The following is a 22,913-nucleotide window of genomic DNA, read 5'->3' on the forward strand; positions in this document are numbered from 1 at the left end:
GCCTGGACGTAAATGTGCATGGTTTGATTGCTGCCTTGGCTTCTGGTCCTTTGCAACGTTAGACAAACCACATCATCCCTTTGCATGTTAATATCATCGGCTGTTCTGTTTATCTTGTATATTTATTTTCCTGATCACTGGACGGTGTGAGGGTCTTTATGACACACACGAGTAAGCTCTGTCTAATAGAAACAACGAAATGAACAGCTATATCATGAGCTTAAATTAACGTTGCCACCTGTCTCAAGATCACCTGAACAGATATGCTCAGAACTGGTCATTAAATGAGCCATTTACTGGCGGACGGCCCGTAATAACGAAGAGGCTGGAAGAACACACACAGACAGATTCGTCTTTTACATTTCACACCCACGTATAAAATGTCTGGGTGAAACAGAACCAAAGACCTGAAATTAGATGGAAAACCTATTGCATTAGAGGCTGATATGTTTCTACTTTTATTGGTGCCTTGTGCATTAGTGCAAGTTAATATGTATCTTTATATAAGTGTATTTTGTGTCCCATATGCAAGTAGCCCTATGTGAAGGACGGTTTGCAGGTTGGGTAGTAGTTAAGAAGGTAAGTCTAAATCTGGACCCCTGTTTTGGCCATTGATGCTGCGTGATGTTGGAAGAGCGTGTCTTTTCTTGAACGAGTTTACATATTATTGGCTAATGTTAACGCTGCTCCTTTGCCAGAGCACCAACAATGTGATAAGGTTGGATTTCTCACCCAAGGTGGATGCATGGGTGGCTTTAAGCATTCCATGTAGTGTGGAGACACTCATGTTCGGAGCACCTAGCACAGGGGTGGGCAACGCTAGTCCTCAAGGGCCACCATCAGGTCAGGTTTTAAGGATATAAAGGATATATAGCTTCAGCACAGGTGGCTCAATCAGTGGCTCAGTCAAAGACTGAGCCACCTGTGCTGATGCAGAGATATCCTTAAAACCTGACCTGTTGGTGGCCCTTGAGGACGGGAGTTGGCCCACCTCTGCCAATGCAGAAAGTCTTTCTGCCACACACACACACACGTAATTCCCTCTGGGCATCAGATAAGTGTAAAGCAGTATAAGAATATTAGAAAAACGTCGTGGTTGTGTGGCACAATGGAGCTCGTGCATTAAGGATGGAGGAAGAACCGTCATTCTTTATGTTTCATACAATGGTGGTGACATCGCCCAATCAAAATGCTACATCCCAGATTCTATTATTTTCTCACAACAGGTCCTGCATGCGAGGAACCCGCACACATGGAACATGATTGGCTCAGGCTCTTGTTATGGATACACTAAACATGAAATCCGTGTGCAACCATGAAATCTGTCCTTTGGAATGTTCTATTTACCCACAAATCAGCTTTGCTGTAATCCTAACTCATAATCCTATCACATAACCCTATTCACTGCAAGCAATAGCATACTGTATACTGTATACTGCATGAGATGGTAAAGCTGCAGTCCCACTTCATTGGTCTATATGTTCATTTGAGTATGTGGCAATACATATATCTTATATATACACACACATAAAATATATATATATGAGAGTGATCAGGACGAAACAAGTGATTTGTAATTGTGTATACTGTATATATATATATAACAGTCCAGAAAATAGAAGAAAACAGGACAGGCACTTCAAAATCCAAAAGGTGAAATTTATTCCTCAGCTTTCGGCTCCCAACAGAGCCTTTATCAAGAGCACTTGGAGGAATATATTTCACCTTTGGATTTTGAAGTGCCTGTCCTGTTTTCTTTTATTTTCTGGACTGTTATATATACAGGCATACCCCGCATTAACGTACGCAATGGGACCAGAGCATGTATGTAAAGCGAAAATGTACTTAAAGTGAAGCACTACCTTTTTCCCACTTATCGATGCATGTACTGTACTGCAATCGTCATATACGTGCATAACTGATGTAAATAACGCATTTGTAACAGGCTCTATAGTCTCCCCGCTTGCGCACAGCTTCGGTACAGGTAGGGAGCCGGTATTGCTGTTCAGGACATGCTGACAGGTGCATGTGCGAGCTGCCGTTTGCCTATTGGGCAATATGTCCTTACTCGCGAGTGTACTTAAAGTGGGTGTCCTTAAAGCGGGGTATGCCTGTATACAGTATACACAATTACAAATCACTTGTTTCGTCCTGATCACTCTCGTATATATATATTTTATGTGTGTGTATCAGAAGTGCTAGTGATATATATAATATGTTATATACACTCACATACATATATGCATTAACACGGGTAAGTACAGTAGCACTACACCAGTGTAAAAGGTTAGATGCTTGGATGTAAGCTGCAAAAATAATGGTAATTTAAGTTGGTAAGAACAGGCACTCCAGGTCTTAAGAAAAACATACAAGAAGTTTATTTAGAACAGATCCCTGATTTAGCTCACCGCGGAGCCTCTCAACACATGTATGTTTTTCTAAAGACCAGGAGTGCCGGTTCTAACCTCCTATGGCGACTGTGATGGCAGATACAGTAGATATCTTAAAGAAAGGATTAGACATCTTTTAGCAAGGAAAGGCATACAGGTGGCCCTCGGTATCCGAGGCTGTACGCATTATTCCTGGTCAGAACCGCTTATCCGACACCGCATAATGCAGCCCGCTGGACGCATTATCCGACGTCGGAAACCGCTTATTCGCCTCAAATTAACATGCACCCGCAATCCAACGGTCCGTTATCCGACGGCGGTTTGCGGGACGCATTCTGTCGGGTAAGCGAGGACAGACTGTACAGAGATATGCCAGATAGGTTAAAACGCACGAACAGCATTGATCTTAGGAGAATTGTGATTGCCATTACTGGAGCCAGGAAGGTTTTTCTCCTTATGAGACATAATTGGCGTTTCCCTGGGGCTCTTTGTTTGCTTTCCTCTGGACAATACAAATATAGGATGAGTATCCGATTCAATTAGATAGAATTTGAACAAGGTTTAATCTCATGGACAAGCCAATTTTCAACCTAACTTACTATGTTACAAACCCACCGGACATATCTCCACCCCCCCGACACACGTATTACAATAGCTGAAAATGTGTGACGTGTGAGTTCCTGTTACGACAGCTGCATTATGGGTTGGTAGAAGCTGATATAACTCCTTGGCTGTTAGGGGGGTTCAATGAAGGAAGGAGGTCACAGACACTCACAGGTCTTATTGTAGGGGTCAGGGTTTATTAGGACAGGATCGACGTCCGCACTTGGACCTTTTATAACGATACAAGTGCAGACCCAATCCTGTCTTAATAAACCCTAACATCTACAATAAGACCTTCACGTGCCTTTGACCTGTGACCTCCTTCTTTCATTTGACCAGCAGTTTGGGTTTTCCAGTGATCTTCTGTTAGAGTTTGTGCAATATGGAAAAAAGATGGAAGCACACAAGTAATTACGCAAAATTGCTATGGTTTACGGCATAGTAATGGGCAAAACTGCCATACACCATACAATTTTGCATAATTACTTGTGTACCTCCATCTATTTTCCAATATTATACTACTATAAGCCTCTATTTGGAACATAGGGGCAGTGCTGGTTTAGCCTGCACCAAGGTTTATTCATCTTCTTATTTCCTGTACTCACTTTGGCATTGAGCGTGCCTCTGTATAACTTCGTATTGCTGTTAGAGTTTGTTCACGAGTGCCCTCTACCAGAAGGTAGCCAAGGGGTTAACCCAGCTACTTTACGACATAGAGCATTATGGGAAGACTAATTAAACGTGCGTCTTGTCATCATAGCGTTTGAAACACTCTGCCTAGCCTCTGTATTTTCCTTTCCATGCCCGCTCATGACTCCCTAATTAATGCACATAGAAATCAATTACATGCACTTCGTGGAATAGGTTTCTAATTACATTTGCGCTGTGGTGATGAACATGTTATTATCAGCTGAGGTGAGCAAGTTATAAAGTTCATCTAATTCCCCAGCCCTACAATCAGTGGAAATAAAGGGCCTCTTGTTTTCAGACTCCTCTGCTTCATTAGACAGGGCTGGCCAATTAATTAGCAATTAATGGAATGTGTGTAATTCTGTCATTAGCTGTCCTTTTTTTAATAAAAGTACTGAAGAGCGCGAAAGATTTACTGTACTTCCATTTTTCATCTTTTTTTAGTTCTCAGTGACCTTCCATAGTTACATAGTTACTGTAGATAGGTACATAGTTACATTGTAGATGAGGTTGAAAAAAGACATTCATCCATCAAGTTCCACCTACGCTAAATGTAGACAGATACTTTATCCTATATTTGTACTTACAGTATATTGATCCAGAGTAAGCAAACAAAATCCCCAGTGTCATATCATCCAATGATGTCTCATAAAGGTTAAAATAAATTCCTTCCCGACTCCATGAATTGGCAATCAGATTACTCCCTGGATCAACATCCTTCCCATGTTTACTTATTTGGTATATCCCTGTATACCTTTCCTTACTAAAAAGATGCCACACCTTTTTTTGAAGATACCTAGCAATTGTCATTTTTTATTACAACCACAGTTACAGACACAGCCTTTTAGCCTGATCTATATTTTCTCTAGATAGGATTAGGAAGATCGGCAGTATGTGACCCCACAGGGTCCTAAATAATTCTGATACATTCCAGAGAGATGATCAATTTCAATAGTTCTGTGGAATTCCACAGAGGAAAGAATAGCCCGTCTCGGCAGAACAGCGCACTGTATCAGATAAGACAGAGGGTTGGGTGTGGAAAGGTCCAGGTGTAGAAGGGAATAAGCATTTTTAAGTACATCCAGTTAGTAGTGACTCTGTGTATCCAAAGTCGTGTAGCCCCATATTTGGGAACCCGGAGTTGCTCTACATCTGTATGTATGAAAACGGAGAACAATCTAAGCTGGAATAGTGACAGAGAAGGGAGAAGGGAGAAGGGAGAAGGGACTTTTATTAACCTTCGCAGGAGAATGGATGTCTAGTCGATAGTACATTTTATACTCAACGTATCTGCATTATGCAAATTCTTGAGCAAAATGTTTTTCTTGACCAGTGGCGTGGGACCGCACCTTTACATGTTGTAATGGAAAGTCCACTGTGGACGAATGGTTCGGCATATCCATTAACCCTTTTATTCCCACAGTAAATACACCCTGCGTGTCTATTTTCTGTGAGAATGTATTGTTAGCGTGTGATCCACGCACGTGTACCTTTTCTAAAATTGTAAGAAATAGCAAAATTCACAGTACTTAATATTGAATTTGAAGTCAATCTCTTTCGATAACTTGATTAGCATTAATTGTTCAGTATTATTAATAAGCGGTGATTACATGAAAGATTAGAACGGTATCCTTCTTTTTCTGTGACGTGATATTTTTTGGTTGGGGCGAGGGAAACCCATAACAAAATGGGAGACTCAAAGACAAAGCCCCATGGATGAAATACAATGGTGATATTTATCACACATGATATAAGCAGCCGTTGGGTGCAAAAAAGGGGCTCAGAACGGCTATGTGGTCTCTAAGGTTAGCAGCAGTGTCACCGACGTGGTCAGTACTTTATAACAGGTGGTAGCATACTGTATTGTTTATGGGTACCAAAGAAGGCTGCACTGAAATGCCCTGCCCTTACATGGCTTAACTACCGTACCAATAGCAGACGAGCAGGAGGATTCAGATTAGTTGTTGTGCCAAGTGGGAACAGGACACAAGTGGCCTTCATCCCAACAATTTTTCGTTGTGACTTGCTTATTATGAGCGGTTCAGTCTGTCATGTGTACGATGCCTGAGTAGCGGCCAATCTTTCTTACTAATCACCAAAACCCCATAATACTTATTGACACAATGGAAGACGAGGAGATCTACTTCCAAATGTGATTTCACATGTTGGTCAGCGTAATGTACTGAAATGTAATGAACCTCTCAATAGTAACCAGAAATAATGTGTTTAGCAATCCACTTGCTACTTTTCTGTTGTCACCTGGATTTAGATCTGGAAAGTATTGGGTGTTTCAATTACACTCTAGGTTGGGGATATAACCCTAGGGGTGCTTCCAGCCATAAAATAATGAACTGGTTGATGGGTTAATATGCAAACATGGCAACATGTTCATTGGCACTGTCCTTGGCGGTGTGTTGGCTCTGTCCCAAGATTAAATGGGTATCAGGAGCTACCTGAGGTATCAGGAGAACCTCAAAGGTTACTGCTTTCAACCAGGGACTCTTCTACTGTGAGTGACTGACCTGGAACTGTCTTCCAATGAGAGAGACTACCACCAAATGTTCCCAATGTGTGAGACTGCTTCTTAGTATGAGCAAGACTGATTCCAGTATGAGTCAGTCTGGTGCCATGCGGTAACCATTTCCCCTAAAAGCCCTAATAGGTTCTCAAACCTTTCCATAGTTTCTTGGGTCAGAATAGGTTTTTAGGGAAACCAAATAGTAATGTATTCATATGGAAATTAGGTGCATTCAACTGTGTACAAATCCATTGGTTTTTCTTAAAACCTAGTGTGGCTGGTGGTACTCACGGAGAGGTGTGATACCGACCTACCGTTCAACTCCTTTATCAGTCTCCTATGACATGAATGCGCTGGACACAGTGTTACAACATTACAGGATTATGTATCAAGCTTTAAAACCAGCATACTTGACATTGAATGGGCATAGGTTTACACCTACTGTGCCCTGGTTGGGCAATAGAAGAATGGACTCTGCCAGGTCTGTGAAGGCATAAACCTTTCGGGCTAAAAGTTGTCCTGTTTTAACACCCATTTCTCAGGAAGAGTTTCTGAAGCTTTCCCGAAACCTACAAACATTTTCTACTCTGACAAAATGATCCCCAACACACACACACACACACACACATATATATATATGTGTGTGTGTGTTAGGGATCATATATATACGGCATCAAATGTGAGAAACGCAGGAAAAGAGAGACGTCACATGTCTAGGCAGCAGCTTGATACATAACCCCCTTCAATACGCTGTAAAACCCCGTTTCCCAAACAGCAGAGGCGATATTAGCTCCATTCTAATGAATTGGAGTATACTCTTCTCCAGCTGGGGGAAAGCGGCTTCGCAGCATATAAAATAACCCTTACAGTGCCACACCGGCCTGCACTGGAGCTACAGTAAGTAAGTGGTTAGTGATTTGGTGAAACAACAATATACTTCTCCCTCCTGTATGTCTGCGTATTATGACGGGGCCGCAGGCTTTGCCGGTAATTAATGCACTTTTCATGCAGTGCTGTCAATTGCGGGAGTAAGTTTAAAAAAAAATAAAAAATCTAATGTCTAAAAATGTTGATACCCCACTGTGCTATTTCTCACCCCCCGCCCCCCTAGCAACGCTACAACATTACTACATTAACTCTCTACCTCGGTGAGGTATCCATTCTGTGAATATGTTAGATCTCTCCAGCTGTCGACGCGCGATGGAGATTGTAAGTTGGAGTCTTTTCACCTCCCCCCCCCGCCCCCCACACGGGGGGGGGGGGAGAGCGGCGCGTGGCTCCGTGCTGCTGTCCTGTCTCTGCGGTGCTGATGATGATGCAGGTTGGCTTACAATCCTTTGTTGTAGATCACCGTCACGGAGGTGGCTCTCATCGCGATTTCTGGCTCTAGTCGGGAGGTCTCAATCTGCACACACGGAGAAAGAAGCGATTTCAAACGTTAGCAGTCTGGTGTTACCGGGAGCGCGTGGTAAAGATTGTGACAGCAGTACCAGTCTCTAAAACAAGCTCCTCTGGCTCTACCGCAGGGGGGCTCAACGTCAGTCCTCAAAACATCCCAACAGGTCAGGTTTTCAGGATATCCCTGCTTCAGCACATATGGTTCAATCAGTCCCAGCTTCAGCACAGGTGGCTCAATCAGCCGCAGCTTTAGCACAGGTAGCTCAATCAGTGGCTCAGTCTCGAGCCACTGACTGAGCCACCTGTGCTGAAGCTGGGATATCCTGAATACCTGACCTGTTGCGGGGGCTTTAGGACTGGAGTTGAGCACTCCTGGTCTACCGTATGGCCCTTATTCAATATACTGTATATCCGCTTTCCTATCTGGGGAAGATTTCAGCCCCAGTCCCTTGAATAAAGCTGAACGGTTCTCCAGCGCTGGGAAGTACCTGGGTGCCATATATACCTGTCTGCCAATATATTGTTATTAGCAAGATTATTACAAATCTAGAAGGGGGGCGGCCAACTCCAGTCCTCAAGGGCCACCAACAGGTCAGGGTTTCAGGATATCCCAGCTTCAGCACAGGCGGTGCAGTCGAAGACTGAGCCGCTGATTGCGCCTCCTCTGCTGAAGCAGGGATATCCTGAGAACCTGTTGGTCGCCCTTGAGGACTGGAGTTGGCCATTCCCTGATCTGTAGATTCCAAGAGTCGCAGACAGAATTAGGACTAACGAGATAAAGATGGTAAAAACCTTCCAACGCGTTTGGTTACCATGGAAACATGAAACACTTCTTAAAGACTATTTAAAAATACTTTATCTGGTAGGATTTTTAAATCACCCCTATTTAACCCATTCCACCTTTTCGGTGCCAGATTGCAGGACTCTCTGCCAGTGACAGGGATACACTTAGTTTGCGTTGTTCTGAGCAAGGCGCGCACCTGCCGGCTGAGTTACATCTACATCTACAGTATAAATAAAAGCTCCTCTGTATAAGAAGAAGGGACGTGTGAGGTGTGCAGAGCGCATGTACAGATACATTCTGTCACGAACATTAAAAAGGTATCGCAAAATATATGTGCGATACACCTACAATTCTCCCCCATGTACCAGGCATAAAGGAAGGCGTAAAGAGCCTTTTATGGTCATTATATGAGACTCAGAAGTGCGGCGATGACGCTGGAGAAGGTGCTGTTGGTGGCCCTTGAGGACTGGATCTAGAACATTTTGGATGAGGTGTCGCCAGCATCTTTACGGAGCATGTCCAATTCCTTCCGTGCCCCGTTACCCAACAAACAAACGTTGGGCTCTACCGGAAGAGACTCATTACTTCTGCAGCATGGGCTTCCAGAAAAAGAATTGGATAATTAAACTACATATTGTATATCCTCATTGCACCAAGAAAAACAAACTAATGGCTCTGAAAAAAATGTTTAACCTAGTTAGACAAATTAGCAAAAAATTGTGCCAAACAATTTAGGTATTTAAAATATTCAATGATTAAAAAAAAAATGGAAAAACTGTTCTTAGCTTTGAGCTGCAAAACCCAACAAAATATAACATGAAAGCAATGTTAACATGAGGTGCAACATAACCTTTGTGCAAAGCTGTTAAACAGCTACTAAAGCATCATGGGAAATAGCACTTCATTTATTCAAATGCACATATGTCAGGTTTTTGCACCATATGTCATTCTAAGCTATTTACAGTAATAATTAAATCTTAATCAACGTTTAACCTCTGTAAAATGTTTGAAGGATCTAATCACCCTTCAGACAGCACTAATGAAGCAGAAATATATAAACATAAAAGGAAACGATGCATAGATCTCACACCAGAAAGAACAGTAATTGCAAAATTGCATATCTTCTTTAAATGTAAGCAGGAAATTATGGAAAGTAAGCCAACAAGTATTTTAAGTTAAGACATCTTGGGTGTCAGAGGTGTGAGTAGCTAATTTTGTGCAGCTATCCATAACAGATGCACATATTTTCTCTTACTGCCATTATTAGCAACTTCACCAGTGCTTCTCTTACTGAAACAGCGAGAACTGAATATTCATCTGAAGAACAAATCGCCAAAAGGTATGGGTCATTGCTAAAGAGATTCGTAACCACCTGGATGGCAGAGGGACCTGGAACCGTTTCCTCTTAGAGCACCCAGGAGGCGAAGGGGTTAATAAATTGAAAAAGATGATATCTTAATGCCCGACTTAAATACAGTATATATATATATATATATATATATATATATATATATATATATATATATATATATGCAGAAAACAAGAAGAAAAAACAGGCAAACTCCTAGTGTGATAAAGTATAAAACAGTATTTATGGGATTGTAAAATATAAAAAGCGCACTCACAAACAGAGTAAAAATAATAGCATTTATGAGATATACTCAATCGCCTTGAAGCTGTGAAGGGAATGTATCAGCCTGTCCCGTTGGTGCCACCTCTGGTGTATCCGTTGGTTCAGCAAGGTGCACTGGAGCCACCGCAGCCAGATGATGTAATAATCAGCAACACCTCCCACAGCTCTCACTGCTCACCAGCAGGCAACTGCAAAACCGGAAGCGACAGCAGTCCCAAGCAAAATAGCAACAAAATAGCCAAAGAGGTGAGTTTGTGGCTGACATTACTGAACGGAGAGAGTACCTTGGAGCTGTTGCTATTTTGCTTGGGACTGCTGTCGCTTCCGGTTTTGCAGTTGCCTGCTGGTGAGCAGTGAGAGCTGTGGGAGGTGTATCTGGAGGGAGTCTCTGACCGTGTTGCTGATTATTACATCATCTGGCTGCGGTGGCTCCAGTGCACCTTGCTGAACCAACGGCTACACCAGAGGTGGCACCAACGGGACAGGCTGATACATTCCCTTCACAGCTTCAAGGCGATTGAGTATATCTCATAAATGCTATTATTTTTACTCTGTTTGTGAGTGCGCTTTTATATTTTACAATCCCATAAATACTGTTTTATACTTTATCACACTAGGAGTGCGCCTGTTTTTTCTTCTTGTTTTCTGCAGATATCCTTGGGATTTGGGGATCCTTATATACGGGCAGCAAAACTCCAGTGGACTAAGTACATTTTTTGAAATTTCAACTGACATCTGGTTTTTATTTTATTTTTTATGTTTCATATTTTTTATTTTTGCTATAGATTTCAGTTGTTTTTATGACAAATTCGCCATTTTGGGGATTCTTTGGTCAATAGCCTTGTTAACTCTATCTGATTTACACAGCTGATTTATCCTTATCAAGCTTCCTAAGGCGCTACTCCAATTTGTTATATATATATATATATATATATATATACAAATGTAAATGCAACTGTATGCTCATCTGCATGTCTTAGACAGGTCTGCAACCCCGCCTTTCCCCATTATCACCCAGCACACAGCTCTTCCACTGCAGCAAGGGATTCTGGGAAATGACATGCAAATGAGCACACAGTGCCACTTTTTGCTTCAAAAACCATTTTAACATGGTTCTCTATAGGCTTAAGCTTGCTGCATGGTCACAGCTTTGAGCACAGCCAGGGTTAAGGTGCATACCCAGAAAACCACCCACAGACAGCTGTTTCGACCTTAATGGGTCTCATCAGTGTGGGGTTGATTAACTGAGTATGCAAAGAAGCTGCATATATATATGTGAAAAAGAAAGTACAGCCTCTTTGAATTCTATGGTTTTACATATCAGGACATAATAACAATCATCTGTTCCTTAGCAGGTCTAAAAACTAGGTAAATACAACCTCAGATGAACAACAACACATAACATATTACACCGTGTCATGATTTAGTTAACAAAAATAAAGCCAAAATAGAGAAGCCACGTGTGAAAAACTAAGTATACCTTATGATTCAATAGCTTGTAGAACCACCGTTAGCAGCAATAACTTGAAATAATCGTTTTCTGTATGACTTTATCAGTCTCTCACATCGTTGTGGAGGAATTTTGGCCCACTCTTCTTTACAACGTTGCTTCAGTTCATTGAGGTTTGTGAGCATTTGTTTATTCACAGCTCTCTTATGGTCCAGCCACAGCATTTCAATCGGGTTGAGGTCTGGACTTTGACTGGGCCATTGCAACACCTTGATTGTTTTCTTTTTCAGCCATTCTGTTGTAGATTTGCTGGTGTGCTTGGGATCATTGTCCTGTTGCATGACCCAATTTCGGCCAAGCTTTAGCTGTCGGACAGATGGCCTCACATTTGACTCTAGAATACTTTGGTATACAGAGGAATTCATGGTCGACTCAATGACTGCAAGGTTCCCAGGTCCTGTGGCTGCAAAACAAGACCAAATCATCACCCCTCCACCACGGGGCTTGACAGTTGGTATGAGGTGTTTGTGCTGATATGCTGTGTTTGGTTTTCGCCAAACGTGGCGCTGTGCATTATGGCCAAACATTTCCACTTTGGTCTCGTCTGTCCAAAGGACATTGTTCCAGAAGTCTTGTGGTTTGTTCAGATGAAACTTTGCAAACCTAAGCCGTGCTACCATGCTCTTTTTAAAGAGAAGAGGCTTTCTCCTGACAACCCTTCCAAACAAACCATACTTGTTCAGTCTTTTTCTAATTGTACTGTCATGAACTTTAACATTTACCATGCTAACTGAGGCCTGTAGAGTCTGATATGTAACTCTTGGGTTTTTGCAATTTCTCTGAGCATTGCATGGTCTGACCTTGGAGTGAATTTGCTGGGATGTTAACTCCAGGGAAGATTGGCAACTGTCTTGAATGTTTTCCACTTTTGAATAATCTTTCTCACTGTAGAATGATGGACTTTAAATTGTTTGGAAATTGCCTTATAACCCTTCCCAGATTGATGGGCAGCAACAATTGCTTCTCTAAGATCATTGCTGATGTTTTTCCTCCTTGGCATTGTGTTAACACACACCTGAATGCTCCAGACCAGTGAACTGCTAAAACTTCGGCTTTTATAGAGGTGGTCACACTTGCTGATGATCAATTAATCAAGGGCATTTGATTAGCAGAACCTGTCTGCTACTTAGCATCTTAATTCCTATGGAAGCAGTAAGGGTGTACTTAGTTTTTCACACATGGCGTCTCCATTTTGGCTTTATTTTTGTTAAATAAATCATGACACGGTGTAATATGTCATGTGTTGTTGTTCATCTGAGGTTGTATTTACCTAATTTTTAGACCTGCTAATGAACAGATGATTGTTATTATGTACTGATATGTAAAACCATAGAATTCAAAGAGGGTGTACTTTCTTTTCCCCCCAACTGTGTATATATATATAATATATATTATATATATAAAAATGTATATAAATGTATATAATATATAAACTGGGTGCTTAAAAGCTGTGTTAACAGTGAGCATTCGCTTATAAGGGTCCCATGAAAAAATGGATTTCAGGCAAAGGGTGACATGGTGTGCTCATTTGCATGTCATTTCCTGAATCCCTTGCTGCAGTGGAAGCACTGTATGCTAGGTGATAATGGTGAAAAGCAGGGTTGCAGGCCTGTCTAAGACATGTGAATGGGCTCACAAGTGATCTTTTATATACAGTGTATATACACAGTGTATATATATATATATATATATATATATATATATATATTGTGACAAACGGCTTACTCCGGGGCTCCGCCGTCTGTCCGTTAGAACACGGTCTTTTAGGGTAGGTTAAATGACGAGGCGTAACGTGCTGTTCCTTTAAACAGGCGATGCCTGGTTTATTCAGTCCCAGGCACTGAGACTGCCACAGTGCATACAAAAGAAACACAAGCAAAACAAAAGCCTGCTCACCTGAGCAATAACTTAACTAAGGTTTTCCCTGACTCAGGGTTGGAGTGGCTTTTCCCCTTCCAACAACAAAAAATAAGGAACTTTGCCGTTTTAGAAAAAAGGAGCAGAATGATTTAACCTGTTTGGGGAGAGGCTTTTCCCCTCTCTGCTTCCAGCAGCCTTCCTGCCTCCAGGCTCTTGGGGAGAGGGAAGAGGAACCAGGAAATCAGTCTTAAATACCTGATTTCTAACTAGCAGGACAGGTGACAGAAATCAGGCAGCAGACAAACTCTGGTCTGGATCCCTCATCCCTCAGTTCCAGCAGTTGCCAAACTGTGGGATGGAGTGCATGTATTATGAGGCTGCACTTTCCAGCCTAAACAGGATAGAAACTGTTCAGTATCCTAGGAGCCCTATATATGGAATTTATTACCATACCCTGGTTTCTGTCACATATCCTCCCCCCCAGCTCAGACCTCGAGGGATGAGCGACCATGGATATTAGGGAGTGCATCCTTGACAACCCGTCAGCATTGCCATGTTTGTGTCCTGACCTGTGTTCCACAGAAAATTTAAAGGGTTGTAGACTTAGGAACCACCTGGTCACTCTAGCATTCTTCTCTCTGTTTTGACACATCCAGGTGAGGGGTGCATGATCTGTGACCAACCGGAATTTTCTCCCCAACAGATAGTATTTGAGCGTCTCTACAGCCCACTTTATTGCGAGACACTCTTTCTCGACTATGGAGTAATTTTTCTCCTGGGGATTTAGTTTCCTACTTAAATAAAGGATGGGGTGCTCCTCACCTTGAGACTCATGGTAGAGTACAACCCCCAGCCCTACCTCAGATGCGTCGGTTTGGACTAAGAACTCTTTAGAGAAGTCAGGTGTGACCAACACTGGTTGGGCATAGAGAGCTTCTTTCAGGCTTCTAAAGGCCTGTTCGGTTTCGGGGGACCACTTTACCATTAGCAGCCCTCTTGCTTTTGTGAGGTCGGTTAGTGGGGTTGCCTTAGTTGCAAAATTGGGAATAAACCTTCTATAGTAACCAATTAATCCCAAAAAGGTCCTTACTTGTTTTTTTGTAACTGGCCTTGGCCAATTTTGTATCGCCTCTACTTTGAGTGTTTGGGGTTTGAGTAAACCTCTGCCAATAGAATACCCCAGATACTTGGCCTCCTCCAGACCAATAGTGCATTTAGCGGGGTTAGCAGTTAGTCCAGCAGACCGAACTGCGTCAAGCACAGCTTGGACCTTTGGAAGGTGGGATTGCCAATCTTCACTATGGATTACCACATCATCCAGGTAGGCGGCATTTTATCCATCATTCTTTGGAATGTGGCGGGAGCTCCATGAAAGCCAAAAGTCAGCACCCTATACTGAAAGAGGCCATCTGGGGTTGAGAAGGCTGTCTTTTCTTTTGCCCTTTCTGTGAGGGGAACCTGCCAGTACCCTTTTGTTAGGTCTAGGGTCGTGGGATATCGGGCTTTGCCCAGTCTCTCTACCAGTTCATCAACCCTGGGCATAGGATAAGTATCAAATTTTGACACAGCGTTTAGTTTACGGTAGTCATTGCAAAACCTTGTTGTACCGTCTGGCTTTGGGACTAAAACTATAGGGCTGTTCCACCCACTTTGGGATTCCTCAATTACGCCTAGTTGTAGCATTTTTTTAACCTCTAAACTTATAGCCTCTCTTTTGGCCTCTGGGATTCGGTACGGTTTAAGGTTAACTCGGACCCCCGGTTCAGAGACTAGGTCATGTTCAATTACGCTAGTTCTACCTGGCTGTGTAGAGAAGACTTCTTTGTTTCGTCTCACTAAATTCTGGACCTCTCATTTTTGATGAACGGACAGGGTTTCAGCTATGCTAACCTCTGGGTCAGTTTCTCGATTCTCTGATGGACTTGGGGGTACTAGGGTTAACAAGACCTCTCTATATTTCCAGGGCTTAAGTAGGTTTACATGGTAAATTTGCTCAGGTTTCCTCCTACCTGGCTGTCTCACCTTGTAATTTACTTCTCCCACTCTTTCCAAGACCTCAAATGGCCCATGCCACTTAGCAAGGAATTTACTCTCTACGGTGGGAACCAGTACTAGCACCCTATCGCCTGGAAAAAAAATTCTGACCCTAGCACCCTTATTATACGTATTCCTCTGTGCCTCTTGAGCTTTTTCCATGTGTTCCCTCACTATAGGTAGGACTGCAGCTATGCCGACCCGGGTAAACAAGACTATTAACTCTTTTGCTATGTTTTTAGCAGAGGTGCTACGTAGGGGAATTGCCTCCGGATATCGGGTGGCATAATCTAATATTACCAATATATGCTGATGTCCCCTAGCCGACTTTATTAGGGGTCCTACTAGATCCATAGCAATCCGGTTAAATGGTACATCTATTATGTGAAGGGGTACCAATGGACTACGATACGCTTTGAACGGGGCGGTGATCTGACATTCTGGGCATGAGGAGCAATAATTTGTAATTTCTGCCAGAACCCCAGGCCAATAGAAGCTTCGGAGAACCTTTTCTTTTGTCTTTTCCACCCCTAGGTGTCCCCCCAATGGGTGACTATGTGCGAGGTGTAATACTACATTACGGAATGTCCGTGGTACCAACAATTGTTTAGTTATAATCGATTTCCTTTAATCAACCCGATATACTAGGTCATTCTCTACCTCGAAGTAGGGGTAGGCAAGTGACCTATCTGGTTGGCCAGGAGTACTATTCTGGTCCCGTATATTCACCCTTGCTTCCGCTAATGTGGGGTCTTCCCACTGGGCCTTCTTAAAACTCCGAGGACTGACCTCTAGGTCAGCGAAGGTCTTATCCTGTTCTGGGGTGGTAAGCGCCTGTTCAACATCTTGATTTGGGGTATTCCCTACCAAGGTGGCCATGGGAAAGGGGATTTTACAGCGCTCTTCCTCTTTCCCCTTTTTATTTGGGCCCTCGTCAACCTCCATTTCTGATTAAGGGAAAGGATTTGTTTCTTCTGTTACTTCTTTATGGTCCGCTATTGAACTCTGGGCGCTATTCTGGGAGGAGGACCACATTTTTAGAAAATGGGGAAAGTCGGTCCCTATTAACACATCATGTGCCAATTTGGGTACTATACCCACTTTGAAATCTAAAGAACCAAACTCTGTTTATATAAGAACATCAACAGTGGAATATTTGTGATTATCCCCATGTATACAACAAATTGCCACTCTTTGTGACCTGTTTACCTGTTTTTTCCCAATGGGCAACAGGTATTCGGACACTAGTGTAACCATACTCTCAGAGTCAAGTAGTGCCCGAACCCTCTTACCATTTACCTTTACAAATGCCCAGAGATGGTTATTCAAGGGGTCCTCTGGGCTAGGTCCCATACATTGAGACCACAATGAATAAGGTTCAACGCTGTTGCATTGCATTGGTTCAATATTTAGTGGGCAAACTTTCGCGGTGTGGCCCCTCTCATAACAATTTAAACATTTAGGTACATAGTCTGTGTCCCACTTAGAGTCCTTTTTCGGCTCTCCATGTTGGCTGTTGCCCTTAGTATGCGGGCCACTGTTGCTGGTGCTGTATGAAGACGGTCGTCGCTCTTCAGCCCCCCTTAACCCTGGTACCCTTTTACCGTCTCTGGAAGAGTCCTGGAACCTTGGGTAGTGGGGATAATCCATGACTGTGGGTTGCAGGTGCTCTTCTGCTGCATTGTACCTTTCTACGAGGGCCACCAGCTCGTCTGCATTGTGTCACTCTGACTGACCCAACGGCGTAGGGCAGAGGGAAGTTTCCTCAAGAACTGGTCCATGACCAACCGTTCCACGATATGGCTTGCTGAGTTGATCTCGGGTTGTAGCCACTTCCGAGCGAGGTGGATGAGGTCATACATCTGGGATCGGATGGCTTTATCCAACGTGAAGGACCATGCGTGGAACCTTTGGGCGCGAATGGCCGTGGTTACGCTAAGGCGGGCGAGGATCTCGAACTTCAATTTTGCATAGACGTTAGCTTCGGCTGGCTCTAGATCAAAGTAAGCCTTCTGGGGTTCGCCACTTAAGAAGGGTGCGATTAGACTGGCCCACTCAGCTTCTGGCCAACCCTCTCTCTGTGCCGTGCGTTCAAACGTGAGAAGATAGGTTTCAACATCATCCGGGGGCCCCATCTTCTGAAGGTAGTGGCTTGCCCTGGTCATTTTCGGGACTTGGGCGGCCTCTGCCAGTGGAGTCTTACTGATAGTCTCTCTCAGGATCTCGAATTCCTGCTGTAAGCCCTGGGCGAACCGTGTTGCTCCTCTCTCAGCAAGCGATTTGTCTCTTGCTGGTTTGCATTCGCGATTTGCAGAGCTGCATTCGCCACTTGCAGGGCTGCATTCGTCTGTTGCTGGTTTGCATTAGTCTCTTGCTGGGCTATTAACAGCTGTTGCTGGGTTGCATTCACCTGTTGCTGGGTTTCATTCGCGTCTTTCTGGGCAGCGACATTGCGTACCAGCGCACTCACCACGTCTTCCATCTTGTTTGGAGAGAAAATAAACTTTTTTTTTTCTTTCTTAAAGTTCTTTAACCCGCAGACCTTTTAGTGTTCTGCCCGCATTCTCCACCATATGTGACAAACGGCTTACTCCGGGGCTCCGCCGTCTGTCCGGGACTGTTAGAACACGGTCTTTTAGGGTAGGTTAAATGACGAGGCGTAACGTGCTGTTCCTTTAAACAGGCGATGCCTGGTTTATTCAGTCCCAGGCACTGAGACTGCCACAGTGCATACAAAAGAAACACAAGCAAAACAAAAGCCTGCTCACCTGAGCAATAACTTAACTAAGGTTTTCCCTGACTCAGGGTTGGAGTGGCTTTTTCACTTCCAACAACAAAAAATAAGGAACTTTGCAGTTTTAGAAAAAAGGAGCAGAATGATTTAACCTGTTTGGGGAGAGGCTTTTCCCCTCTCTGCTTCCAGCAGCCTTCCTGTCTCCAGGCTCTTGGGGAGAGGGAAGAGGAACCAGGAAATCAGTCTTAAATACCTGATTTCTAACTAGCAGGACAGGTGACAGAAATCAGGCAGCAGACAAACTCTGGTCTGGATCCCTCATCCCTCAGTTCCAGCAGTTGCCAAACTGTGGGATGGAGTGCATGTATTATGAGGCTGCACTTTCCAGCCTAAACAGGATAGAAACTGTTCAGTATCCTGTGAGATCTATATATGGAATTTATTACCATACCCTGGTTTCTGTCACAATATATATATATATATATATATATATATATATATATATACGTATATGTATATACACATACATACATATACACAAACACACACACACACCGAGCAAGACAAATTGTTTTAGATAAAGATTGTAAAATAGCATTGAAACTTAAAAAAATTATACTTGTCTGATATTTTTAAGATACCAATCACCTACATTTAATTTAACCAACTAAGCAAGTCAGTGCATTGACAGTAGTGCATGCTGCCCTTACTGTAGGGCTACCATTTTAATCTCCCCTTCCATCACTATATCTGCTGCTCATGGACAAGGTTATAAAACATATTCTGAGATTTGTCCACAGTAAGGCACAATAAAGCAGGAGAAACAGACTGTTACGTCAGGGCCCTCACGTCTCGAGGTCCCCGATCTGAGCTCAGAACTTTAGGCCTCCGCTGCCCTCAGAGCCTGTAAGTTAGGCTCAACCCGTGTAATGTAGCCCCCAGGGCTTCCCCGGTACCCAGGACACACTAGTTAGACTTGGGAGATAATAAAAGTTGAGTTTATTAAGGAATAGGTAACAGCAACACAGAGATCCGACATTCAGGGACAGATAAAGAAAAGGGTAAATACTTGCAGAAACAGCTGATCACAGTCCTCCAGGATGCCGCCTAAGAGACGCGATCCTGGGCTCCTTTAGTCTCTGAGTGCGGCTCACGTTTAGCCTGAAAATAGTCCACGAAGTACACCCTAGTCCTCTGGGAACTTGTCTGAGGTCCAGGGAACAATACAAGAAAAAAAGTCTAGTAGCCTTCTAGTTACCTAGCCCAATCCAGTTGGTAGCCTCCTTGCTAGTGTGATGGGGATCACCCTCCACTAACTGTGGATGCTGCAAACAAAGCAGTTCCTCGCAGGGACACAAAGGGTGAAGTGGCTAGTAGCTTCCTGGCTACCAAGCCCGGTTGGTGGGAACCATTACCCACGCAGCTGGAGTCTGTCAATGCTTGGTTCTCCAGGCGGCTTTCTCCTCCAGGCAGAGGGTGAAGTCCACGGGGCAACAAAAGCCCTCGTGGGTGGCCCCTGATTCCTGGGCCTGGCCCCAACACTATTGTCGGTCCAGGTATTGAGGTGAACCCAAGTGGGGCCTGCACACACAGACCATAGGCTCCTCGCGCTAGGTTACTTATCGAGAGTCTCTCTCCAATGAGACTCACCCCTCAGCCACTCCTGGCCCTCTGCTGATCGCCTCCGACCCATCCACTGGGTATCAGCCCCATCAGCAGCCGAACTCACTGAAGCACCTCTGAATCTGTAGAACTCCTGATTGGCTTGCTAGAAGTAGTTTTGCCGCTCCCATTCAAACTCATGCAGGATGTTGATCTTAACCAATCAGGTGTGTACCTTTAAACTATCCTCCAATCAGGAGCAAGGTGGACAGATGGAATGGACCAATCAGACGAGGGGGCGTGACCTCGGCCAAAAATGATCCAGAGAGAGTGATGTCAGCGGAGTCGGGAGATTCAAACGGGCCAATCAGAAGAGTGCTTACGAAGCCTGGCCTCTGCCGCATCTAGCCACTTCAGGGGTTCATGCGCCTGGCAGCGATCGGCGCTATGATGTTGGGGCAGAGCAAAGCTCCGGCTTTGTTCAGTGGCTACTTCCAGACAGCGCCCGACATCACCCTGTATCTCCACAATGGGTATAACATAATTACAGAGCACAGGTACACAAAACTCACCAGTGCCACACAGTTATATGCCCATACAAGGGCTCCTCCTCCTCAAGCGTACAATGCCTGATACAACCCTAAGGGATAATAGCTCTTTTGCATAGCAAGTTCAGGGCTAACTCCTTCATGTGCAGGTGATCCTGAGAAGCCCAGTATCACTGCTTTTACATGTTTAAGCACAGTATATCTCAAAGTACATGGGCAAAACTCTGGCACCCAACATTAACGCTAGGTTTTCCCACAGTAACCCTGACGAGAATGGGCAGCAGGAGATAGCCATACAGATGCTTTCCATCGTAACCGGTCACTGTACAGTATCATAGTCTCCCAGCTGCAAAATACGGGCAGCAAGTGGAACAAAAAATTGCACTGGATCCATCAAACCAAAAATTCCTATTTTAGCAAATTAGTTTTATTCTTCTTTGGTAAATCTAGCGCTGTTTTCTGCCCTAGTTTTGCAGCCAGGAGACTTTGAGACATAACCCTCTAAGAGGTAGATACTCAGAGGTCCGGTAAATGTTTTTATCGTGACGTTATCCCCATTTAACGTATCGATAAGTCGTAATGCATATCCAAAAAAGGTGACTGGGGTTACGATGTCCTCATGTTAACCAGAGAAATATCAGATCGCTAACTTTTAACGGACGTGTGGCTTACTCATATACTAATGAGATTTGAACCTCACATCGCAGATCCACAAACCTCCGTTCATGTTAACGCATGGAAATAATGTTAAGATAATTTAGTCACATCACAACCTGCCGGTACTCACACCCAGAACCTGATTATCATAGCGTTATTTCTGGGAATAGCCTACAAGCAAAAAGGGTAAGTAAAAAATGATAAACCAAATAATTGTATGAAGTACAGGACTTAACGCCTTCATTATGTGTCATACAAAGATAAATATTATGGATCATATAAATGTCTGAAACACATCAAGAGATGTGTCCGATAATCTGATAATACATCATGTTCATTTAATAAACTATACTAAGGTTTCTAGTGATTAAAGTGAATGTAGGATATGTTTGTCTGACATAATATGGTATATAAGCTTCATTGTATTGGTGTATCGGTTAACGCGTCTCTGTGCAACGACAATCCCCGTTAATCCAGTTAACGTAATGATGCTAGTTTTCCTAACGCCCGTTGTTTTTGCATATCAGTAGCTTTGTGGATCCCCGTTAGACTGAGGAAAGTTAACGGTCGTTACCTATTAAGGTATCATCTTGTTAGTATACAAATAGGAAAAAAATCAGAGCACTACCCATGCATAGGCTTGAAAAAAAGATATAGAGAGATGCGTTCCCAAGATATAAAAAAATGAATTTAATGGATATTCATATATAACATAGCCCACACCTACGCGTTTCACGCCGAGGCACTTTCTCAAGGTTACGTGAAACGAGTAGGTGTGGGCTACCTGCCTATGTTATATATGATGATATATATAATAGATACCATAGGGGTACTACATGCTGGCTTATCTAGATGTATCATTAACTTTTTGTTGTCTGTTAATTACTGTTCTTGAGCACCCCACAGTTCTCTGGACTAAACATCACGTTAGTAGCCCAGATTTACCGGACTTCGGAGGATCCTCCCCTAAATCTGAAGTGCTGTTAAACATATTAGAAAGGATCAAACAGAAGGTAAACCTAGCAGAAAACATGTCATGTGTGAGTGCTTCTCATATCAGCTCTAAACGAGACTGGAATACTTGATTCCAGATAGAATAGAAAAGTGTATTGTCAGCGTAAAGTGCCATTTGTACAAATGCACACTTCCATTCTCTCCAAGTCTGCACGGAAGAGAATGATCCGACAAGATGGGCCAAGTGGTTCTGATCTGCCGTCAATTTCTACGCGTGTGTGCTTTTATTTATGCGTCTGCCAGATCTGGTTAACACTGGTCTCCCATCTCTTATATAGCATGTAACATAAATACAAAGAACATTCACATATGGGCAGCACAACATTGTGACTCAGCATTGGATAAATGAAAACGTAGCCTTCTGACAAGGTGAAAATTGGATGTGCACCAGAGAAGCACTGGCACACAACCTTTGCTAATGGGCCCCTTGGAGCCTTGTCTGTTTATTTATCTCCATGTCTGCTGATATTACCTAGAGATGCATTGTTCCCTCCAGTGTCTTGAAATCTCAACCACCCCTTAGAAAATATATTTAGTCAAATCTGGCACAAAACCACTACATATAAAACAAAACGGAAAGGCAATAAAACCCGCTGATGCCTTCTTTCAAGTATTCTATGTAGGCCGGAAGAAATACCCGTAGAAGGCTCGAAGGCTCATGGGAATTTCAGTCAAAGATCCATTGAAAGTGCCTTGCTTAGGTAAAATATATATCCATCATGTATTCCATATACTCCAATGGAGTTTTATCTGGGAAATTAATGGTATTTGTATCCAGCTAGCCCAGGGTTCCCACAGTTCCCTTCTGCATTCCAAATTCCCTTTCCAATATAGAAAAACAAAGAAAATACCCTGGACTAGTAGAAAAATACCACCATGTTATACCAGTGGTCACCTACCCTTAACACCCAGCCTGATTGGCTGCTGTAACTAGTGAT

The 22,913-nt window shown here is 43.3% G+C and overlaps 1 protein-coding gene across 2 annotated transcripts in view; it reads right to left on the reverse strand.

Annotated features, from left to right (window-relative positions):
• Window positions 1–1,769: 1,769 nt before the first annotated feature.
• The window catches only part of SFXN5 (sideroflexin 5), a 492,741-nt gene continuing 471,597 nt past the window's right edge, over window positions 1,770–22,913 (reverse strand). For both annotated transcript variants that reach the window (XM_075573333.1, XM_075573323.1), the window contains exon 14: window positions 1,770–7,606. In XM_075573333.1, coding sequence (XP_075429448.1) covers window positions 7,529–7,606 — 78 coding nt within the window. In that variant the 3' untranslated portion in view covers window positions 1,770–7,528. The remainder of the gene's footprint in view (window positions 7,607–22,913) is intronic.

This window comes from Ascaphus truei, chromosome 1 (assembly GCF_040206685.1).
Source record: "Ascaphus truei isolate aAscTru1 chromosome 1, aAscTru1.hap1, whole genome shotgun sequence".
NCBI classification, from domain to species: Eukaryota; Metazoa; Chordata; class Amphibia; order Anura; family Ascaphidae; genus Ascaphus; species Ascaphus truei.